The sequence below is a fragment of the Formica exsecta genome, unplaced genomic scaffold (genome assembly GCF_003651465.1).
Source record: "Formica exsecta isolate Colony F162 unplaced genomic scaffold, ASM365146v1 scaffold26, whole genome shotgun sequence".
In the NCBI taxonomy this organism is placed as follows: Eukaryota; Metazoa; Arthropoda; class Insecta; order Hymenoptera; family Formicidae; genus Formica; species Formica exsecta.
The window spans coordinates 963,514-989,338 of NW_021849866.1; the positions used below are offsets into that span (position 1 = coordinate 963,514).

General features: G+C 37.9%; 1 protein-coding gene and 1 pseudogene across 3 annotated transcripts in view; one reads left to right on the top strand and one right to left on the bottom strand.

The window, feature by feature from the left end:
- Positions 1-25,825, top strand: part of LOC115236780 (heparan sulfate glucosamine 3-O-sulfotransferase 5) — a 41,166-nt gene that overhangs the window by 4,685 nt on the left and 10,656 nt on the right. The window contains exons 1-3 of one of the 3 annotated variants that reach the window (XM_029809465.1): positions 8,664-8,802; positions 10,748-10,841; positions 24,439-24,532. In XM_029809465.1, coding sequence (XP_029665325.1) covers positions 24,474-24,532 — 59 coding nt within the window. In that variant the 5' untranslated portion in view covers positions 8,664-8,802; positions 10,748-10,841; positions 24,439-24,473. Of the gene's footprint in view, positions 1-8,663; positions 8,803-10,747; positions 10,842-24,438; positions 24,533-25,825 lie in introns of those variants that run through there. The other 2 variants (XM_029809464.1, XM_029809466.1) reach the window with 2 other exon arrangements.
- Positions 8,983-14,089, bottom strand: LOC115236782 (annotated as a pseudogene).

Here is a 25,825-nt window from a genome sequence, read left to right on the forward strand (position 1 = left end):
TTATTGGAATTTCATTTCGCGTGAAATTGATATGAGAAAATAATCGGAAATCGCGACGACGGATGTGTTCGTTTGACCTTTGACGCGGGGATCATTCTTGCCGCTGTCTTTGTACTCGTCTCTCGCCACCACACGGAAGCATTAATTAACGGTTGGTATTTTACTAGATATCACGAGTCCGCTGTCGAGCTGCCATGGTATTAGAGTATCGTCCCGCAAATCATGTAAACTAGTTTACTGTTCGAGCTCCGTACCGCGGAAATTACAGCAGTTGCCGTGTCGCATTGTCCGGAGAATTATTCACACATGAATATGTTTTTTTTCTTCTCTTTATATATTTGTTATTTTAGGAGCTGTAGCTTGTTGACAGATAAAAGTCGTTATATTTTTAGCGATGAATGGAGATTGCTAAAAATATACAATTTCTGCAATCGACGAATTACAAATTAATGTCGGCAAACACAGAAGTTGAAATTGCATTCGCATTTCTATTAAATGTCTATCCATTATTTGTTATTTTATTAGCCTATTATTATTTCAACGAATTTGCATTACGAAAGCGCACATTATTATTCTACGAGCACGGTTGTTAAACTAAACTACGCGGTGTTTGCATGTGAAAATTTCCATATCTATAATTCTCTATATTATCTTGCGAAGAATTGTGATATACTGACTGCTACTTACGAAAATTATTAAATTTGTATCACGCGAGAATAGAAGAAAAAACGAGAACAAATTCATTTCGTCGAAAGAAGATTATATACAAACTAAGAACACGCATTTCTTATTCGACGTATTCCTTTCGCTATCTCGTTTCTATGAAACAAACTACAGTTGACTCACTCAGATATCGATATTCGTTTAAATCCCGTATTGCATGAGCTATTGTCATAAGAGAATTGCAAACACGACATCGATAATTCTTGTGGTACCATTCTTTTTTCTCTCTGACTGAAATTTCTGGCATGTGGAACCTATGGCTCTTAGAGGTTTATTAACAGCAATTTCTTATCGAAAATATTCTCCTCTTTTCGATTACGTCGCATGTTACTAAATTTTTCATCGGCTGATAGTAAAGTCGATAAATTCGCTCGGAAATATGCGACAGAGCTCTCTTGAAACAGAAGTCGAAAAAGGAGGTTAATGCTTTTTTCGAGCACTCGCAATGTCGCCATATACGTTGGACGTCCGCGTCATTTGTAAGACGGGTGGAGGTATGGGGGAGATAGGGTTTTAAAGGGTTTAAAGGGACAGAGAGAGAGAGGAGAGTCACCAAGTATCAGGGAATATTTAAACTTCGGACGAAGCTTTTTCGAAGGCATCAGCCCCGAAGTTACCGGTACGTGATGTGCGATCATGATGATATAAAAGTAAACTTTGTTCCGATCGAACGCGGAGACCTTCTAGTGATCTTCGGGTACTCCTAAAAGCGTGCGTGTAAATGCAGCGTGCTCAAAGTTATAAGACAAGGCTTTTACACCTTCCTCTTTTTTCAAAGCCGGACAAAAGTGGTGTTCTAAATCATAATCACGTAATTTATATATACATATAAATATATATATACACACGAAAAAGAGAACGTTATTTTGATTGTTATTGCAGTAACAAAATTGTAAACGAAATAGTAAACAATATCGAACGCTAATAAAAACGCGTTTGACGATGTCAACTTTAACGGGCAGTGCAAGAAATTGCATCAATCATCTATTTTGACAATCTCGAAGTAGTGCGAGAAATTTAAACATGATTGATTAAAGCACTCTCAAGTTTCGCGAAAAACTTCGCAATTTATATCGCTGTACTCTGTTTCTTCCTCCGTAATTTATTGATGACAGAATAATCTGGAATTTCCTGGATTACGAAATTCAAGTTTTTGTTGTTCTCATCCAATTATTTTTGCATTAAATATTTAATATATCATTATCTAGCGCGTTTTTAAAAATACAATAAATCTGTCTTACTATTTATTTAATCTTGAAATATCGCATATAATCTCATCACTAATGTTTCACAAAAATTTTGAGAGAACTATATTGACAAAACTATTTTGATAAAACTTATTTTAACGCTCCTTTTTCTCCGAGAAAATTCTTAAAATATTTAAATTCGGCGTAGAATATACTACCATCGGAAAATTGTACTTTCGATTCTTCTTGAGCTGTGACCCGTAAAAAGTGACCAGTCTTGTGCCAAAGCGCGTTCTTTTTCTGTTCACCGTACACGACGGGATTCCTTCGGCGATGTCCGTCGAAGTGAACGACATTCAGGTCGGTCGGAAACGCGGTAAATTTTTCGATTTCTTAGCAAAGCCTTTGCGAGATGCCGCGCTACATAATTCGCGAAAAATTCGTCTGCTTTTATTGATAATACAACTTTATGTCCTGACGCGATCTCATCTTAATTTTCAACGTTTTATTAAGGAGAAATTCATTTTATGCGGTCACTCGAAAAATACATTTGTATGGAAAATACAGGCTCCTTTATGTGATTCCACGTCGGAGAATTCGAGTCAAATTTTGTCGAATTGACCCTAATAGCGAATAAAACTAAATTATTGTTTATCGTACACTCGAATCATAAAAGGAACCTTTTGAGAATTTTATGTGCAACCTTTTATATCATCTTAATATGAAAGAATGATAAATGGCGATTTAAAAATAACGATAAGCGCGGATAATAAAATTAGCGATTTAAGCACTACTTAAAAATTTGACAATTACTGCGTGTCTTTTAAGAAGCCTCATACATGCGCAGCCTACGTACCTAGAGAATTAAGAGCTGTAGACCAAGGACAGGCGCGAAATTAGCGCGAAGTAGCGAATTTCTGCGAAATGGTACATTTACGATAAGGATATTAAAAGTCTCTCGTTGATCAATTAGAGAATAACTGAGAAAAATGCCTCTAGCTATCTTGCAGTCAGAATACAGTACAGCAGCCTTTTACGAGCGTTGCGTGTAGCGTGTCCTATTTTCCTCATAATAAGATACCGTCTCTCGCAGTGTAGTACGTTTCTTGCTTCGTTACCAGCAATTTCCGCATAGCAGCCGCAAGTTGGGACGCGCCTTGCGAATCGTAAAGCGGCGCACGTCGCGCAAGCACATCGTGATTCAGCTACCAGAATCAATTTTTAACGCACTGTGCGTTCTCTCTTTTTCTCTCTCTCCGCCCTGTCTTTTTTAGTTCTGGATTTTTCTCTTGCGGTATGACAGACATTTTCAATATATATAGAATGATGATGAATCGCAACTTTAATGATGAAGGTGGAATAGCTACTTAACCAGAGAAAGAAATTTCATTTCGGTTGTACTCATGTTATGATCAAAGGAAAAGGCTCGAATCAGATAACGCGTCGAAAATGCTTTGCCAGTAGAGAGTAATATTGTATCACATAATGTCATTGTTGCGCTGTAGACATCATTAATGCCTTCTATTTCCGAATTAACCATTTTCGTATTGTGTCTAAATTGCATTATAGCTCAGAATATCTATTTGATTTTGACGTCTTCAAACATTTAGCAGATGTGAGAAGTTAAACATAAAGCTAAAAAATATATAACAGATTATAGACATTAATAAAAATATAATTTTGTATTTCTTGATTCATGATGAATGAATATCGAATAACGATATAAGCGGCTATAATTCATCGTTTATTCGCCAATAATTTCGATTTTATGCAGTAATCAAAGCGAGGCTTTAAATCAATGTCGAATTCAACGTTACGTGCTAGTCACAAAGGGCGCTTATGAAATTACATATAACGTGGAGAAGCGCGTTGAATCTTTTATTAATGATAATCAATTGGGATATTTTTTACGTAATATACGTTTATTGCCTTTTTTTATGACGCGATACTTATTATTGATTGCGTCATTTTGCGCTTCGTTTTCTTTTATCAACGATATCTTTATTGCTTTATTGCACCGTCGTGACTTCTTTCTTTTGGCGAGCTTCGCGTGTGAACTGTGATAATACACTGTTTAGCATAATTTTTGTCAAGAAACAAGTAGAAACCCTGCATTGAGCGAGAATGACCTAATTTCGCTTTGACAAAGATAACAATTTCTAGGAGGGTTTACTTTCTAGCGGTACTCTTGAAAAATGCAAGTAATCTCCGTAAATAGATTTCTGATAGAAATAAGGTTTCTCTAATAAAAACATTTATCGGCAAAATGTTACTTGCGTTTTCCATTGCACTGAATTATTTATGGAGATTTATGTCGCGACACAAATATTTTACAGAGTTAAAGCTCCCGAGCCGATACGTTAGCTTCTCTTTGTTTAAATTGTCGGATATTCTACGAAACTCTCCGGCACATACGAACTTTCCGAATACCGTTTACACGCGATGCATTTATTTCCCGTATATATGGCGCAACACCTGACCGTCTCTAAAACGCGCCGAGAAATGGCGGATTAAAATCACAGTTTGTCTTTGATGTTTAACATTGAACTTTCAACGTTGAAAGTTTTCCTGCGTAAGCCGAATTGACTGCAATAGTCGCTCGCGTATTCGAAATTTCCGAATTTGTTCTATTGTTGTATTATATTAATAATCGTTTCAAAGTAACGCATTCGCGGCTCGCAATTAGCGAATTTATGAGGCAAGGCGCTTAAATTTGTACAAATCGAAGACAATTTTCGAATTTTTTCCTTATCTCAAATATAATAGAAAGACTCCAAAGAGATATTAAACAAAAATTAGAAAAGCCAAAAGGAGGAATTAACGGATGTCAATAACATATAATCAGATTTAAAAAACAAAAATCACGCGACACATTTAATAAAATAAAGCACTACATATAAATTTATAAAATCTGAATTATAGAAAAGTCACAATTACAATTAAAATATAAATTAAAATATAATAAATTATAAATTAAAATATAAAATATAAAGCGCAGACGTTTTAATTCTAATTGTGACTTTTATAATGCAGACTTTGTTAATTTATATGTAGAGCTTTAGTTTTTTAATTTATTAAATGTGTCACGTGATTTTTGTTTTTTTAAATCTTATTATATTCTGTTATGTTACTGACATCCATTAATTGCTTCTTTTGCCCTTTCTAATTTTTGTTTTCCTTATCTCACTTGTTCGCTCGCGTAATATATCAAATGTCTCTTTTTATTCGGACGATACGTTTTTCGTTTTTTTTGCCCAGCTGATTGTCTCGATCTCGCACGAGAGAGTTTTACTCCTGATGATTCTCGTTACATAAATATATCAGACATCGTCACCGTAGAGTTACGTTAAGTAGAACGGTGCAGGGACGCGCAGCCCCCGAAGCACCTCAGAACCAGCTCCTTATTAAGCCTTTGCCCATTTCGTAGATATTCAACAAGCGTATACATAATTTGCAGCGAGCTCCAACAGTAAAGGTTCAAGATATGACGAATAATTCAACGCTAACATGCCGCGCAATTTGTCTTCCATTGTGTACACGATTTATCTTTTGCGCGTGACTTTATACTTAATAGTCTTGGGTGTCTACTTATATATGCGAATATATATGTATATATGCACACATATATTGCAGCATCATATTTATCATCCAATTAATAAATCGCCTTATTTTAAGATCATGATTTTCATCGTGTTTCGCGCGCGATCGCGAAATTTCACCCTTCGCGATTCGTTTATTCGAGTGTTCTTTCTTTCCCTTTTCTCTTTAGAGAACTCTCAATGAAGTCTGAAACATCGTAAACTGCGTAACTGTGGAATAAAGAGCGCGAACGTTTGTTTGCGGTGAAACGCGACTGCGTGTTTAAGGCAGGTATACAACGCGAATGGGAAACACAAGCTGCGAGTTGCAGTTTCTTCTTATCTAATCCATTAAACTCGATATTGCCGTAAACCGTAGAATCGACTCGGGAAGAATAGGAAATACACAAAAGAGAGAGAGAGAACCGCCGGGGGCTACACACGTGCCTATGTGTGCGAACGGGCAGGAATCATTGCTACGTAGAAAGGAGGAAAAAAAGTCCCGATGTTATACGGTGAAACATCAGGGTACGGGTGGGATTTGTAGGTAAAATATGACGTGATATCTCTCGTGTGTCGGATGAGGGAAAACTGCCCGCGGCTTTCTTCGAGAAACTCCCTCCTCGTGATAACGCGGAAGTTGGAAGTGAACACAGAAGCGGTTGCTTCTGTCCCGCCGATAATTCTGTCCGTCTGTTCGCGGATATTCGAGACCCAATTCTTAGTCCTTTTATATATACATATATCGCATTTCTTTTTTTTTTCCATTTCTTTTTACCCCCTCGAATGATCGAGCACGCTCGTGTGCCCAACACATGTGTGAATTCGACGAGGGTTACTACACAAACAGCCGTTGAAAAAAAAAAAAAAAAAAAAAAAAACGACGTGCCTTCTTTTATGTAGGGCATTTCGCACACAGAAACACCGGAGAATGTCGAGAGGGAGAAGAAAAAAAATCTCGAACTAAAGTCTAACGCGTCGCGTGCTTGATTCAGGTACAGAAAATCATGTGATCGCCGGCAAAAAAGTGTGTAAGTGTGACTCAGCTGTTTCGTAAAGAGTCGCGTGTTACGCGATCAGATGTCTTATTATAGGTGTCCATGCAGTTGGAGGCATGCAATAATTACGCGATTATGCGCGCGATGCGGTTGACGTTCATTATTTATCGGTCAATCCACGATAGAAAGTTTTTCAACAGGTTATAAATAACGCGCGTTGTCGCGCGTTTCTGTAACAATGCCGGCACGCCAGCTAACTATTTCGCTATTATTTTCACGCCAACCGGGCGCTTTAACGTCATTCGACGGGACTATGAATCGCCGAAGGGGCTCGTGGCATTTTCTACAAGCGTATTACACGTACTTATAACATAAAAGCCCGGGAATTTTCTTCTCCTGTACGTGAAAATTGTCTTTGTGTGCGTTAAATTTGTCCAACATTTTTTTCCTTTCTTCAAGCTGTCACAAATATGTTTGTAACAGCATTATATTACAGCGTATTCCGAGAGCCATCGTTCCTCGTTCTATGAATACAAAGAAAAATGTATTTTTCATATTTTCTTATATTCTTCCGACGTATCCGTAGAAAAGCATATGTTACGAGTTTCGGTAAATATCACGCAAACTAACGATGTTAGCCTAGCTGGTCGGACATACGTAGTACGATTATTTGCTATATAAAACTCCAACTTTGTTTAGATTTCGTTTTTTGACTGAATACGCACAATAAACATGAGAGAGAGAGAGAGAGAGAGAGAGAGATCTGATAATCTTATCCGCGGGAGAATATTAATTCTCACGGCTATCCGCATTTCACGTTGATACAGATAACAATTTTATCCGCGTATCCGCGGCAATTAATTCACGTGTGACAATGATTGAAGTCATTAATTTTCAATTGGTCTAGCCGGCCGATTACACATTAATCGTGGCTTTATTAATTAATCACGGAATCCAAGGATAACGGGGAATCCGAGCCAATTGCAACGTTTATGCTAATTTGCGATCCGATATCACGCATCGAAGGTGGCATTAAATATACGTTTGTTGCACTTTACGAAATTTAACGATAAGCAATCGTATGTGAATAAAAGAAAATTATCGGAATACGTGGGCGACGGAAAAATTTTATTTATTTATAAGGGATAAAATAAAATTTATATTTCAAATTAATATTTCAAAAAAGGATAAAGGATAAAAATTTGCGAGACAGTGACACCCGTAGCCGCTGTACCGAGAGCTCGTTTCGAGCAGAAAAATTCTCGGCAGCTTTTCGCTAGACTTGCCGCTATTCCTTCATCTCGCCGACGCCGAGCTCTATCCCCGTTCCAATTTGCTCGGAAAATGTTTTTCCTCGTGCCGTGACTCGAAACCGCGAACGGGAACGACTGGGAAATTGTAAGAACGTCTTCGCTCGCTGGCGCTCGCTTTCGGACGAGACGAGACGATCTTTTTCCCTTCCGATTTTTCCGACATATATTTTCTTTCGCTTTTGATTTTGAGATCTAAATTCTCGATTATTGACGCGAACGTCGAATAAAAAAAAAAGTTCGAAATCACATAAAAGTATGTTTATGTTTGGCTTGAGCTGGACGAGTATTATATCACAAGGCTATGTTGATTCGGCGACAGTCTCGATCCAACACTCGCCTTGTACAGTCGAACATATAAACATACAATGTATACAATGTATCTTACCCTCTATATACTTGTAAGAGTGAAACTTCGTGAATTTGAAAAGTTAGAGATCGGAAAAAAGCAGGGTTAAAAAAATAAAATATCTATAATCAAATATCGAAACGATACAAAATATTTCGATATTTATTATTTATGTATTTATAATTGGTTGAAATGAATCGAGAAGGGTGATTATGCTCTAATAATTCGCAAGTTGACTGTTCGATGCTCTTCTTATCTATACCCAAGTCTAAAGCGTAACAACCTCTCCGCATTATCATTAATAATTAAAAGGTTCTCATCCCATAACTTTATACATGCTATGTATAATTATCATGCAATATTAAAGTCGCATGTACTACTCATCCACATTACCGAGCGAGCGTTAATCTTATAATTTCCGTCTTTATATCAAACAGAGAAATACGAAGCAGTATGTGTTACATTTATATTTTTTTTTGTTTTAGTTTACACATTTTTAGTGTACATATTGAATTTAAGCCTATTTTAACTCCATTTATTTGCCGCTTGTTACGCATGAATCGCTTAATTCTGCTCGATAGCTTCACTCTCCTGTAAAGACACTACAATTACACATTTTGATTCGAGAAGAAGAACTCAATATATCACATGCACAAGGTGAGAAGTATTCGTCGAACTACGAACGTAAATTGATTTTAAATGTAAAAAAATCATCACCTTCAAATATTCATTTTACAAATTAAATTTAAACATAATATTTTTTTATATCTTAAATAAGTTTTCGATATAAAATTGTCTCGACGAAGAAAGTCAGATGACGGCAAATACCAGTTAGTAGGTGGTTCGGATAAAACAATAAATTCGTCTTGGGAATTGTGATGAACGAACGATCGAAATAAGAATCTGGATAGCAAGTAGAATTATCCCATCGAGGTCACAGGACGAATATATAATTATCATTCAAACCACCTAATAGCATTTGGTGACAGCTAGACTATCAAAATTGCGAAGAGTCAAGACAAGTAGAGAATTGCGTTCGCATTTAATTTGTGTCAGCCCATCACAATTCCGGTGAGGTGATAATTTTTAGTTGTTGGTTGGAAGAGGGAGGATCCAGTAACACACGGATTGAGCACGATCGACATTGTTGTGATGAACCACTTAATATGAGAACAAATTTGCTGAGTTTGCTGAAAATCGATAATGCTTCCCTTAGTTACATATCTTTCTCCTTTCTTTCGTTATGCGTCCTCCTCTTCGTCTTCTACTTCTCCATCTCCGTTCTCTTCTTCTTTTCCTTTTTTTGTCTTCTTATTTTCCCCTCGACTGGCCTCTTGATTTCCTTGATATCGCGTTTCACGTCCGCAGATGCCTTGTCATTCTCCGTCACCTTCTCGACCTCGCTGACCTCGTTATTTTCCTTATTGTTAGTACCCATCTTGGTTAGCTCGGCGACCTGTAATCCAGAAAAATTCGCAACTTTGCGATTCGTACCGTAGTATGAAAGAACGGCGGCGATGTATATACACGTAACGAGACTACAGATATGTAAATATCATCTCACGACGCCGATTTCCGCCGAATATTTCAATTTAATTTAATTTAATTTAATTTAATTTTTTTATTTATATTTTCTTATTTTAACTTAATGTAAAGAGTTTCTACGCGATTTATACGTCTTAAAAATATATCGAAAAACCGATGATCTTTTCTTTAAATTTGTGCGTTCTCGAAAATTCGATTTAACTATATAACAAACTAAGAAAATATTCTTCTCACGAGATTCATCTTACAATTAGACAGCCGGCAGACAAGAAGTACGCGTTGTGTAGTGTTTGTACTATTTTCATCTGACTCCACTCTTAAAGGCTCCTCGGGACGACGTCATAACATTGCGAATTTCTCCTTCTTGACGTGGAAACACGAACAAGAAAGCAAAGCTTTTTCCGCTATATCATTTATGCATTACGGATAAACATGTTTCCTTTTGCATTTCCTGGAAATGGATCGATTACTTTGACTCGAGCATTCTCAATGATCAAACAGTGACGATGAAAAGAATCGACGCCTATCTCGTATCTTGAAAAATATGAGTAGCGATGATCCAAATTGAATAAATATCGGGAAATTATAAAGTTTATATACATACATACATTATTATATTTTATTTCGTTTATTCGAAATTATATACCGGTTTTGATATAATAACTACAGAGTTGATTAACATTCCGTATAATATTCCCGCGATAGTGAGACTTTCGATCATCGAATTTCACTTATCTTTAGTTCCGTTTTCACGTACGATACCAGAATCCTAGAGCTGACTATTCCGACGATCGCAGGAAATTGAAACTGTTGCCTATCTAGCTTGATCTCATTCCGAAGACTCGATGATCGACAAACTATGCGCGCGCTGATTAAGCGCGCGTCGTTATCGATTAGCTTCGTTATGTATGAATGACGATAATTAATTTACATTCTCTATAGATTTTTCGTATGTTTGTACGCTGTCGAATTATTCATACATATTTGCTGAATATTAGCTGTTCTAATTTGATCAACAAATGCGCAAATTTAATGCTGTAAATTTTCATTATTGCAGAGTTTCGCATTCTCGACGTCGTCATGTATGGATTTTGAACTTCCATCCCTGATAGATCCCCGAGGATTTGTGGAGCTAGACGCGACGCAAAAAAGTAAGTGCGATACAATTAGATTTTTTTTCAATAATTTATCTCTTAATATTCGTATGGTATGTTAAATATTAACCTCGTAGAAACAAATACCGTGAATCGAATTAGTTACGTGTCGAAGAATCCTGTCAACGGTAATAACTACTCGCTATTTCATAATAAACAAACACTTGACAAATGTTGCGATTACCCTGTTGCGCTCTCGGATTCGGAATCCGATTGGAAAAACAGGAATGAACGGATAAAATGTATGTACATCTCCGCACACATATGCACACATGCGCGAATTCACGGTACGTGTATCCAGGAATAATTCAGAGAACCTTCAACATGTGAGAGACGAGTTACGATGCAACGTATCGATTCGATGCAAAATTTTTCGTCATGATACTTCCGTCGACACGATGTTTTTATTTAACGCGATAATTACCGAGTAGAAAAAGGAATCACACGCACAGTGTGAGACCGTTTTGCAAGCGTTTTTATTTTAGGTATAAAAATTTATATATTGTAGAGACGTCGACCATCGGCCCCAGTTTTTCTCTCGCTATTTATTTAAGACGATTTTACACGAGCCATAAAGAAACAAGTTGCCTCAGCTTTCGTAAAAGCTGGGAATTATGGGGTAATAAATTTTTTATCCGTAATTAAAATTGAATTAAACCTTCGTGTTTATTCATTCGACTGTGAACGGTGAGTTTATCTTTAAACTATAAGCGATCATAATTTTTTCGCTAGCAAGTTGTCACCGTAGTTGGAAAATTTACGACAATGTGAAGTATGGGAGATTTTAACCGAGAGGCGTAAGAGAAATAGGTTCGCTCGGGGATAGTTTCCGGGGAATTCCGGACGTTCCTCTAACGTATACATCGGCATTTTCGAGGATAAAGGAGACTCCGTGATACGATATCGAACAGTTCAGTCTATCTCCTTATCGGAAGCGGAGAACGTAAAGTACAATAAGGGCGGAAAGCGTATGTACCTGATCTAATTTCGGATTGTTGCATTTGTACGCGTACACTCGATCGTTATCTGCAAAGGACAAAGGTCTTTCATTTGCATTAGATAATAATATAGATAAAACGGTAATGTGTAGCGCGATCAAATTGTATGATTGTGCGTGTGTGTGTGTGTGCGTGTGTGTGTGTGTGTACGCGCTCGTAATGAAATTGTTATTTAAATAAAGCGCCAACAGCTTTCCACTTTACTTCGGCAGAATCTCACGCTCACGTTTATTTAATTTGTCACAGCGGACGAGCAATTGCTAAATACGAGACAGCATTACTGCTTCTTTTTTTTGTTAGATGTTTGAGGGAGAGAGTCGCTTCATGAATATTTTAGTAGCGCGAACTCGAGTCTCTCTGAACGTAAAAATAAGAGGACTGCGGAAGAGCGCGCGGAATATTTTCTGAAATAAGAAAAGCATTAATATATTCCTTTTAAGAGACAAATGGCACATGAAAACACTTTGCGTGTTGCTCCTCACGCTACATTTCCGTAAAGGAATTTTTAAAGAAATTTTCCGTCACATTTCTCCACATATGGAAAAATATTTGTGTTTGCGGTACGAGTTTTTAAGCACCGTAACGTTATCATTAATCGTAGATGTGCGTAGATATGATAAATCCAACATTTACATCTCTCATCGATGCTAAACTCGTATACGTAAATTATGAGATAAAAGAATCGCGTGGGCGTGTAAAATGCAGTGTAGGTGTGGGAAGCACGTGTCGTTGCGTCACGATAAAAAAAAAAGATGATGCATGAAATCGCGAGTGTCGACGCAATAAAGTTAACACGTAACTCGGGCAAGGATCACGGTATACGCGTGTTTCGGAAATATCGCTGTCTTTCTTTCGGATAATCGCTTCGATAAAGGCGATCGCTTGAATCAGTTGTCAGAGTGATTCGTGGGTGGTTTCGTTGACCTATCGGATTGACCCTGTAATCGTCGATCATGTTGTTATTCCCTTTTTTCCGATACCCACCCACGCGATCTTCTAACTGCATATCCTGTTTCCCCTTGCGACGAGATACCCTCTCACGCTTTTATCACGCTTTGTTATCTATCGATCTCTACGCGACCTCCTCGCATCGGAATGTTAAATCATAATGTTTTATAGGATAAAACATTATGTAATAGGAGAAAATATGATGCGATGAGGTTATTACACACTTTGAAAATTTGGCTAAAATTTAACGTATATCGCATGTTTCAAATGGTCCATACAAATTTTTGTGTTAATTTAATATGGATATGTTAAATAACATACTAATACTATGTTAATATTTCAACACAAAATGAATGCAAACTTTATAGTAATTTGAAATAAACTTTGTGTAAAATCAACATATTTTTAATGATAAAATTAACTTGGAAAAATGTTATCGACGGTCTGTAATCATTCTCACTCCTATTGTAGAATAAAATCAACATTTTTTTCCCGTAAATTTTAACAGACAAATTCTGTCACTAATCTAATAATACGGAACATGTCTATTGTGTAAAATGAAAAATATGCGCACATTGTATTATTTTTACGCTTTTTTTTTCAGTTGTTTTAATACTTTAACATTTGAGTTCCATTAATACAACAGTAATATGTAATTAACACATGAATGTGTTAAATATTTAGCACAAAAAGTTTAACCTGCATATTTTTTAACAAGAAAACAAATTTTCCAATGTGTATATAATCCACTTTTTGGCCATTTAAGGCGGTTTTAATAATTAACTAATCATTCTCGCAACGAATTAAGTGAATGGATTATTTCCATTACGCGTCCTGTCTGCGAGCCATTCTCGCAAGGAGTAGATTTCCGCGGAACAACATTAACGAGTAAGTTGCAAAATGTCCAGGAGAAGTTGAGCCTGGTGGCTGAATAGATTAAAGCGCAACTACGTGGAGTATACGGGGTATTCGACTTCGAAGTCCCCCCTCCTTTCCCCTTCCCCATCTTTCGAACCTGTACAAAACTTTCCGCGATTGTTAAAGTATTAACTCACTTTTAAAACGGCTTTACTTTCGCGCATTTTCACCGGCGCAAAAGGTCTGCGGGAGGCGGCGGACCTCTACGAGAAAGCACTCTCCGGTAATTAACTTAATTCACGTCCCCCACTGTACGTGGATAATATCAAGCCAGTGATAATGACGCGATAATCGTGTTTACTCTCGTTCTCGGCGTCTAGTAAAACATGTATTTTCATACGCGTTATCGTTATTTTTATGAACTTTCGATAAACTTGTATTACATTCCGCGAAGCGTCTAAAGATATATCCGAGTCTCGCATTTCCAAGTTATTTTAACTTAATTATGTTTTATAAAAGTATTCCAGATATCTTGGCAAAAAAGTTTGAAAGAATTTTAGTTATGCGCCTCTTGGAAATTGATAGCGCGTATGTAGGGCGTTCCTAAAATGTTTGATTAAACTTTTTCAAGTGTATTCTATTATATAATTACACTAATTAAAAAAATTCATGTTCTATTATAATTACACTAATTTAAAAAACTGGCATCGGAGTGAAACATACTGTATTTTGGGAGCACCCTACGATGTCCCATTTCGCAAGAAGCCCCTTCTGAAAAGAATTTGAAATGGATCTTTTCCAGACTAGAACTTTTTCCCTCGCATCGAACTTTTTCTATTTTCTCGTTTTCCCTTTTTCCTCGGTTGCGTTATCTTTCCGTGTGCGAAACTGACGGTAAAATAAATCCGAATGCGGATGCTATCGGGAACGGGACTATATTTGCAACGGGTCCAGTCGAGTGGCATCCACGTGAAACGACATTATTCGCACGAGAGCGCGAGCGTAACAAAAGTTGGACAATCACATTGTGACATTTAGTCGACTCGGTCACGTACGAGCTTCAAACCGCAAAGTTCTTTTCGCCCTATATGAGCTTCAGATATGTTGCTTATTTGAGGAAGGAATGTAAAAAACATTTCTTCCACACTTTTAAATGAGCTTGAAAACAATTTTCACGCCTCTGATGCTGGAAATCGGAAATAGGAAAGGATTACTATCGCTCATAATGTTTACGGACGTCGTAAATGCTTTCTGGCGCCCTTAAAATTTAACGATGGCCAGATAATCCACCTGCGTGCGAATAAAACATCGTAAATTTCTTCTTTTTTTTTTTTACGATTGAGCGCAATTCTTCGAGCTGTAAAATGGTATGCTGGATAATTTACGCAGCTTCAGCTCGCATTTGCCATAAAACTCGAAAATAAAACTAATGATGCTGTCTTGCTGACTTCTCGGAGGAAGAGATAAAGTTCGTTTTTCGCGAAACGGAACCGACGATATAAGGTTCGACCCTTCTTCCGCCACGCGTCTTCCGACCTTCCAATTCGATTTCGGGTTTCGCGGCATTCGATTACAAACACCTGTGCTCAGTAGACCGAGTTAACAGACGGGAGAGAAAAAGAAAGGAAAAAAAAGATGTGTGAGGGATATGGATGTCACTTGCACGAGACATCAAGACTTGAAATTATCTTGTCTTGTTTCAAAATTCGAGACAAAATCAGGACAAGATTTTTAATTAGTTATTTAATACGTGTGTGTAGTGTTTTGGGAAGTAAACGAATGACATAAATAATTATAATTATAAAAAAAATGTTAGGTTTTATTTCGGGGTTATGCATTGAGAGAGCAGAGCTGCATGTGATCATTCTATGGATTTCGAAGCAAATTTTAGTAATACTGACTATTCATATATTCTTAACTTTCTGATTGCTCGATACATGTTCTACTCTTCGATTAATTATTAACCGATTTTTTTGCACGCGCTGAAAATGGTTCTAAAAGGGATCAAATTATTTTTACATTTTTTTTCAGTTGTTTTAATACTTTAACATTTGAGTTCCATTAATACAACAGTAATATGTAATTAACACATGAATGTGTTAAATATTTAGCACAAAAAGTTTAACCTGCATATTTTTTAACAAGAAAACAAATTTTCCAATGTGTATATAATCCACTTTTTGGCCATTTAAGGCGGTTTTAATAATTAACTAATCATTCTCGCAACGAATTAAGTGAATGGATTATTTCCATTACGCGTCCTGTCTGCGAGCCATTCTCGCAAGGAGTAGATTTCCGCGGAACAACATTAACGAGTAAGTTGCAAAATGTCCAGGAGAAGTTGAGCCTGGTGGCTGAATAGATTAAAGCGCAACTACGTGGAGTATACGGGGTATTCGACTTCGAAGTCCCCCCTCCTTTCCCCTTCCCCATCTTTCGAACCTGTACAAAACTTTCCGCGATTGTTAAAGTATTAACTCACTTTTAAAACGGCTTTACTTTCGCGCATTTTCACCGGCGCAAAAGGTCTGCGGGAGGCGGCGGACCTCTACGAGAAAGCACTCTCCGGTAATTAACTTAATTCACGTCCCCCACTGTACGTGGATAATATCAAGCCAGTGATAATGACGCGATAATCGTGTTTACTCTCGTTCTCGGCGTCTAGTAAAACATGTATTTTCATACGCGTTATCGTTATTTTTATGAACTTTCGATAAACTTGTATTACATTCCGCGAAGCGTCTAAAGATATATCCGAGTCTCGCATTTCCAAGTTATTTTAACTTAATTATGTTTTATAAAAGTATTCCAGATATCTTGGCAAAAAAGTTTGAAAGAATTTTAGTTATGCGCCTCTTGGAAATTGATAGCGCGTATGTAGGGCGTTCCTAAAATGTTTGATTAAACTTTTTCAAGTGTATTCTATTATATAATTACACTAATTAAAAAAATTCATGTTCTATTATAATTACACTAATTTAAAAAACTGGCATCGGAGTGAAACATACTGTATTTTGGGAGCACCCTACGATGTCCCATTTCGCAAGAAGCCCCTTCTGAAAAGAATTTGAAATGGATCTTTTCCAGACTAGAACTTTTTCCCTCGCATCGAACTTTTTCTATTTTCTCGTTTTCCCTTTTTCCTCGGTTGCGTTATCTTTCCGTGTGCGAAACTGACGGTAAAATAAATCCGAATGCGGATGCTATCGGGAACGGGACTATATTTGCAACGGGTCCAGTCGAGTGGCATCCACGTGAAACGACATTATTCGCACGAGAGCGCGAGCGTAACAAAAGTTGGACAATCACATTGTGACATTTAGTCGACTCGGTCACGTACGAGCTTCAAACCGCAAAGTTCTTTTCGCCCTATATGAGCTTCAGATATGTTGCTTATTTGAGGAAGGAATGTAAAAAACATTTCTTCCACACTTTTAAATGAGCTTGAAAACAATTTTCACGCCTCTGATGCTGGAAATCGGAAATAGGAAAGGATTACTATCGCTCATAATGTTTACGGACGTCGTAAATGCTTTCTGGCGCCCTTAAAATTTAACGATGGCCAGATAATCCACCTGCGTGCGAATAAAACATCGTAAATTTCTTCTTTTTTTTTTTTACGATTGAGCGCAATTCTTCGAGCTGTAAAATGGTATGCTGGATAATTTACGCAGCTTCAGCTCGCATTTGCCGTAAAACTCGAAAATAAAACTAATGATGCTGTCTTGCTGACTTCTCGGAGGAAGAGATAAAGTTCGTTTTTCGCGAAACGGAACCGACGATATAAGGTTCGACCCTTCTTCCGCCACGCGTCTTCCGACCTTCCAATTCGATTTCGGGTTTCGCGGCATTCGATTACAAACACCTGTGCTCAGTAGACCGAGTTAACAGACGGGAGAGAAAAAGAAAGGAAAAAAAAGATGTGTGAGGGATATGGATGTCACTTGCACGAGACATCAAGACTTGAAATTATCTTGTCTTGTTTCAAAATTCGAGACAAAATCAGGACAAGATTTTTAATTAGTTATTTAATACGTGTGTGTAGTGTTTTGGGAAGTAAACGAATGACATAAATAATTATAATTATAAAAAAAATGTTAGGTTTTATTTCGGGGTTATGCATTGAGAGAGCAGAGCTGCATGTGATCATTCTATGGATTTCGAAGCAAATTTTAGTAATACTGACTATTCATATATTCTTAACTTTCTGATTGCTCGATACATGTTCTACTCTTCGATTAATTATTAACCGATTTTTTTGCACGCGCTGAAAATGGTTCTAAAAGGGATCAAAACGTACGTTTTTGCGCTTTATGTAGATTATATCTAATTCATGTAATTAATAATCTTATCTGTGCGCGTCTTATTTACTGCACTGGTCCTTTATTGCCTATTTAATTTTTGTTGAATAATAATCTTAAATTATTATATATTATAAAGATTATATATTGTTAAATATTATTTTATTTAAACAATTGTTTAGTAAAAGACAAAAATTGTTGATAAAATCGAGACAAGATAATACAAGATGAGATTTTTACTACCAAGATTCACTCAAGACCGAGACAAGATTTAAGTTTCCGAAAATTTTCGATATCAATACAATATTTTTACGAATATTGTTTTGTCTTTAATCTTGCAACTTTAAATGTCACGTGTGAACGGAGAACGTGAACTGTTCGTTCACGAGCTCGCCAACGAGAGGAAGGCATGCAGCTTATATTAAGGTTTTATCGCGCTGTAATGCATCGGCGTAATGCGCCGCGAATTATGTACCACGATCTAACTTGTCGTGCATTAAATTTCGAAAATAAAGCGCTTCGGTTACCGAGCTCGGTGTAAAATGGATAGTTATTAGTAGTTGAAATAAAGTCGCGTTTTCTTCACGACACATCCCGACTTATCCCGGCCTATTAATATCGAGTTACACGGAGATCGTGGCATCATTTGGTTACATCTCGTCGCGTATTATAAAGCTATACCCGCATCATCGGAAAGACACGTGAACTTTTGACCCGATTGTGTGTGTTGTTCTTTAACGATATCCATAAACACACGTCGGGGCAGACGAATGAATTTACTGAAAGCGGACCTCGGCGTTTTATATCCGCGATTTTATTCGCTTTAACCCGCAATGAATATTTACATCCGTTTACGTTGTTCGTTTCCGTTTTTTTTTGAAAATTATGAGAAATTAATTAAAGCGAGAGGATATAAATGACGCGAATAAACGAATAAAACGAACGCGTAGTTGAGCAGCGCACACATGTTCCTTTTTTCTTTCCCGTGAATATTCATGAACGTGTTTGAAGCACGGTCGTATCGCGAAAATGATAAATTCGTTATTTGATATCAATGTATATTTCATAACGTAGCTTTGCGTCGCTTGTTGTAGAATCCTCGCGATAAAGAACGTTCTATCGCGGCTGTACAAATTCTCGAGCGAGCGAAACGCACGCAATTAATCAAATATCGTTCGTGGCGAGCGAATAATAGGATCCGAGGCAATTCTCATCGGCGAATCGCCTTGGTTAGTTCAACTAACTAAATGAAAAAACTTGAGGAAAGGGAGGAACTCGAGGAGAGGAAAGAATTCTTCATAGAGCAAAGAGCGCATTAATTCAAACCACTTTGCAGCTCGTTTGCGTTCTGGACAACCGGAACATCAGTTATTTACAAAAGTATTTGGGCTAATTTGTGTCACCCACGCTTATCCTCGCGTGGGCGACGCCACGCGCGCGTCTGATCAATACGGGACTTTTACTACTCGCGGAGACGAACGTCATTCATTCACGGCACAGACGCGGACATATAATTTGTTTATTCCCGCTTGCGGGCCCTTCTCAAAGGTACGTAAACTACTACGTACAAGTAGTCGAGTATTTCGTGATATCGAAAATTGATGAGGACTTAGTCCGAGGGAAAACAAGATACTATCGCGATACAAGTTGTGTAAGCTATTTGTAAAAATGTCAAGCAGCTTGTCGGACACGATTACCACGCACTTGCGTGTCTCCGATCGATGTCTCGTCGTCCGTCACTCGTTTTAAGGATAAAAGCGAGGTCAGGTCGATCGCCAGTCAGAGAGACCTTGACTCAGTGGCCGTACTCGGTGGCGAGTGCGCACGCGTTCTATCTCACCTTCTATCCCTCTCTCTCTCTCTCTCTTTTTCCTTTCTATTTCTCCGTCTCTCTCTTTCTATCAGTCTGACGGCAATAAGCCAGGACAGAACACAGAGTAGATATCCCCGCGCCCCCTCCCCGCTACTACTGGGCCCCTCTCTACTACTGTTACTACGCTTACGCTTACTACCCTCTTCCATCCTCCTCCCTCTCCCTCCCCATCCGCGATCGTTCGTATACGCCTACGATACTCCACTCACGTGTACGACACGATTCTCCTACGCAACGCGATTAATGAATACGTCACGAAGAGGTCTGCGGCCGACACTCAATTCCCTGACCTGACCTCCTACGCTCGACGAAAAGGTAAAGCCAATCCTCAGGCGATTTAGAATAGGAGATTGGAATAATCTCATCTCTTCGATGAGATCGATTACGAAAGACGTCTCTCTGCTTACATATTTCAGTGAAGAATTCTCGAGTGCGATTCTCGTTCATATATATCTTCATTTTATTGGTTGCTATTAAACGGTGGCAATTAACGCGTTTTCTATGAGGGTTACCTATAAACACAAGCGTAGTTGGATTATTATAGTATGCATAACCAATTTCTTTTCTTCGCGCATTTTATTTCAGACCTTCGCGTCGTCGCGAATAAAAAACGAGAATTCTTTAATTTTAATTTTTCTAGCGGAAAACTTTATCGACTATTAAAAAATTTAATGAAGCAAGAACAAAAAAAAAACCGCGAATATGTAAATTAAGAATTTTTACCACTGCCAGATAAGCCGCGCACAAAATGTATAAAAATTTTTACTTTACGTTTGCGTGTTTATATTTGTCGATTCGGCCATACTTTAGCGAAGTTTGGCCGAATAAATGAGAGGGGAGAAAACGTGTGACATCTATAGAATTTCAACGTTGGGAAAGAATCGAACAAGTTCAAGGTTCACTTTATATGTCGAAACTATAATGAACATTTGACCTCTCCGTCCCTAGAGCTATACGGCAGAAATGTGTCGATGAAGAACACTCGATGAAATCGGAAACTATGTCAAGTGTCCTTGATAAAAGAAGCAGAGGATGGGGGGGGGAGCAGAGAGAGAGAGAGAGAGAGAGAGAGAGAGAACTGTAAGAGAGTAGTATTGCTGATTCTAGAAATCGTGCTGAACTTAAAAAGTTTCTCGTTAGCTTCCAAACGAAAATCGGTTAAGGTAATCGAATCCTTTGTAAAAGACCTCTCATCTTTCTCTTTTATTTGCCTTGGGAAACGCAGTTTTGCGCTTAATTTCGTACTTGCGTTTACGAGGAGCTTTTCAGGAGATAACGTTTATCTGTAATAGGAATGCGCGGCCCTTCGCTGACAAATGTGCGCCTTATCTCGGCGATACCAACTTTTCATCGGTCCAGCGAATTATTCGACCCTTCGATAAGGGAGAGAATAAGTTCGGGCACGAATCTTCGAGTGCCGCGTGCCATTATTTAAGCAAGCGGCTTAACTCCGTCAAACTTATTCCGACCTGTCTTATCTCTGGCGACGTTCAATTTCAGAGAACAATCCAAAGTAATCGCTAATCCTTTGCCGATCCTCTGCCCGTTTTAGGACCACAAATGTGCCTCATCGCAGATGTTCCTCGACTTGAATTTCGGAAATATTCGTCGCGCGACTCTAAAGAATTTATACACTCTGTTGGAAAACTTGTGTTTTCTTGTTAAAAAATATGTCGGTTAAATTTTTTAAATATTTAACACATTCATGTAATAAATGTTAAATTATTTAAATAACTGAAAAAAGTGTGAAAATAACAAAGTGCACATATTTTTAATTTTACACAATAGATATGTTCCGTATTATTAATGATAGGATTTATCTGTTAAAATTTATAGAAAAAAATGTTGATTTTATTCTACAAATTATTTTATCATTAAAAATCGATTTTGGATAAAATTTATTTCAAATTACTACAAAGTTTGCATTCATTTTTGTATTGAAATATTAACATAATATTAGTGTCACCATTTAACATATCCGTATTATGTTAAATTAACACAAAAATTTGTGTGGACCGTTTGGGATATGTGATATATATTAAATTTAAGCCAAATTTTCTAACAGGTGTATTAGATTCAAGATAGAGGATTATTTTTCATATTTATATACCTTCGTGTACGGTCGATGGAAAAATATTTCCTCTCGATGCTTTTAACCGATATGTCAAATTCACGATGTACTTGGAAGTTTCTAGGAAAGTATCGATTGCAGTCTCGCTATCGTTGCTATTCGCTATTCGGGCACGGCGGGCGAACTTTTAGCGTTTTCGCGTGCTTCAGACACATCGACCGGCAACTTTCCAAAGCGATCGTTAAAGTAGCGGTAACCCTCGAACGATTCTTATAGGCGTCGTCCGGGAATCATGCAATTTGATGGAATTTGCATTTTTTCTCCAAGCCTCATCAAAGTTAGTTAGGAGAAAATCGTAATTGGTTAAGATTATAGCATTCTTAAGAATAAAACAGCCTTTCGTGTCTTCCTATTCAATGCGATGCGAAAGCAAAACCGGAAAGAAAATTGCTCACCGATCGATATTTAACGCAACACATAGTTATATCACGTTTTCTATTAGTTTGATATTATTCAATTAATTTAAAGTCAATTCTAAGACAAAGTCGAGGATAAAGCTTGGCCTTATGTGGCTGCAAGAATTATCATCTTTCAGTCCTATTTTCCATCCTCTTAAAGAGAAACGCGACGTTTGCATTTTCAACTTTTAATATCCTCTTTACCCTAATTCGTCATTTCCATGCATAAGATTATCTTATCCGACAGTACTTGCTTATGAAAAAAAAAAAAAGAAAAAAAATAGCAATTTTCCGTCTAGACCCAAGAAGAGTAGACAGCGGAATGTCAGGGTAGCGCGGTGAGCCTTCTCTCTCTCTCTCTCTCTCTCTCTCTATAAATATAATGCAATTTCACTTCCGTCGCTAATTCCATCGCCGGTTACGCAAGCGAAAGAATGTCGTGAGTTATGTGCGCATTCGATATATCGATTCATCTTTCAGCGTGACTCGTCGCGACGCGACCTGTCCTTGTTATTTCGTGCAACGGTCAGACGGTCGCCAGACTGGCGTAGATGAAAATAGGCAGGCGCATTTAGAACAAACGTGGAAACGAATCGACAGCCCCCGAGCAACTCCCATGTCGAAGCGCACTTCGATCGATGTGCATTCTTGCGATGACAGTATTCAAGGCCAGCGATATCGAAAATCGACCGCAACTTTTTGCATTCTCATTTTATTCCTCTTATTTCTTACACGTCGGTATTATTTTAGAAATACGTACGCTATTATATTCGTGACGATTGACATCTTTTGATTAATAATAAAATTCTTATCAGGCCCTACTTACCCTGGTTCTCAATTACGTCACTTTCTCTATGATTATATTCAGGAGAGCCTCCTTGGCAGTTTTTTTATTTTATTTGATACGTTATTATATTATATATATATACATATACATACGATGCATCGCGCAACGGGGACAGATATAATGTGGTAATGCATAGATCGTCGTCCCACGTTCTCAGATAGAACGTCGCGATATATCAACGAGCGTAATGGTACACGTGTCGTAACGTCGTAGATGAATGGATATGCGTGTTTATACACCGTTGTGCATCGTCGCATCTGGTTTTCCGAAGAATGCACCGGTGAACAAAAGTCTGTATACATACAGTATACCTAGATAAGAATAATCGTTTCGTAGAAATGAAATTTCTGCTTATTTATGAAAAGGATAGAGAGAGAGAGAGAGACGTAAATATAATGGATACAGAGGACATATAGAGGCATAAATCGATATCGTTTCTCGAGGAAACGTTTATAGTCTCTTAAAGCTATCTACCCTAAATATCGACGAGCGTAACAACATATAAATATGTGTGCCTCGCGTTTCGTCGAAGACGAGAGCTTGAGAGATGAGCGATTCGAAGGAAATAGGATACATTTGAAATGCATCCATACGCACGGAGCTTTTAACAATACTATCTACGAACGAAGAGTTTCGAATGAGAAAACTTGCTATTCCCCGCCGAGTGATCCTACTTACTTGCTCTATGCAAGTTACGAGCTCTGCAACTGGGTCGCCGCGAGAGAATCTCTTGAAAAGCGTTTGATTTCCCATAACACCGTTCTAACGTTTGTCCCTCAACGTCGTTATAGACGTGAGCATTATTTATCAAGTATCCTGTAAAGTTTAAAATTATCGCGTAATTATTCTATTATTTATTACCCGCGCATCGTGAAATAATAACGCCGATTAAAAATATTTATAAAGGATGAATTAAAGGCCAACGCGAGTAATGAAGGTTGTTTTGAATATTTTCGTTATTTTATGAACAATAAAAACGTGGGATGTTTCAACTCATTTGTGTCTGTTGAAACATCCTATGTTTTTATTGTTCATTAAATCATTTAAATATTCAAAGCAACCTTTATTGCTCGTGCTGATCTTTAATTCATTCTTTATATATTTTAATATAACGAGCTCATCGTCATTATATCATCATTATATTAAAATATTTAATTACAGAATATGATTGATTATTGTTCGCGCGAATAAGATAAATATAGGCGTTTTCCCTAACGATTTGTCCTCTACATTGTTTCAGAAACTCCGAAAATGTGAACGTATAAAAAAAGGCAGATGCCCAACAAGGCGCGGCCTCGTCAAGAGTGGTCTCCTCAATCTCCCATAGATGTCTTGTAAGTATTAAAGATTACCATTAAAAGCTACATACGCGAAATATATTTCGCTATATTCCTTCCTCTGATTTGCACGATTCGATTACATCGAGCTCGGTATCCGTGAGCATCGGATACGTAATCAGCTGATTGAAGTTTCCGCGCTTGTGATCTCTCCCGACGAGAAAATTGCCGCTCTCCCCTCGCGTCCTTCTATTGAATCAGATAAGATAATATTCAATTTTAATGGAACGGAGGGTTGTTCGTCTCTCTTTTTTATTTTTTTTTTTTTTTAATTTTTATATTGCTTTTTTTCTCGTAAGCGTCTCGGGAGCGTCAAATTCCATGCCCGAACAAAGTGAAATCGGCCTCAGATGTCTATTGTCTATGGGATTATATTAACGCGTAGTAAACTTACTTGACCGTATAATTATACGTGGAAACGCTACGGCGATAATGAGTAAATAGCGCGGTCGTATTCGATAGTGAGGGGAACGGCGGGGCCCCGGCAGGGGGTGCAACGACGCGGAAGGCAACTCTGGAAATTGCAATTTGTCCGGATAACACGGGCCGCGTATTTCCCACGGAAACACCTCGGCCTGCCGCGCTGCGCCACGGCACAAAGCAAATTTTAGCCCCAGAAAACTCGCGCATCAAATGGGGCTCCCGTCGTGCAGCGTCCGGGGGGAGTCCGGGACTATAACGCGAGTGTTATTTCGAGCGTTCTCCAAATAGAGGTATAATATTAAAACGTCCGCGAATACGTATACGGCGTCGAAAACTTCTCGTTCACGGCATCAAGTATCTATGTATGTATATACTATATTTACGGATACGGAAAATTGTACGGGAAAGCGTACACACTCCCGCATATAAATATCTCCGCAATCTCTCGCGAACGTGAGCGGTTTTTCAAGATTCTCGAGCGGAAAAGAGAGGAAGAGGCGAAAAGGGATGAGGGAGAAGCGATTTCGTTACCAACGACACGACAGATTCGCTAATTGCAACTCGTGTTGTAATTAAGACCGAGCATTGGGACGAGAAATATATAGTTTTTTTCTATTACTCTCTTTCTCTCTCTCTCTCTCTCTCTCTCTCTTTCTCGGTCTCTTTCTGACAAATCAATGAGAAACCAACAATGATGTAACGCGATGGATTAAAGCGTATCGGCGATAAACGTTAGAGGAGCCATTACGTCGGAATACGATATGCAACCACATCTAGTTTAGATTGCGCTCTCTGTCTCAGGGGTACCGACCTTTCTGCATCATTTATAGCGGATCGATCCTCCGCTCTTCAGCCCCCTTCTTCGTC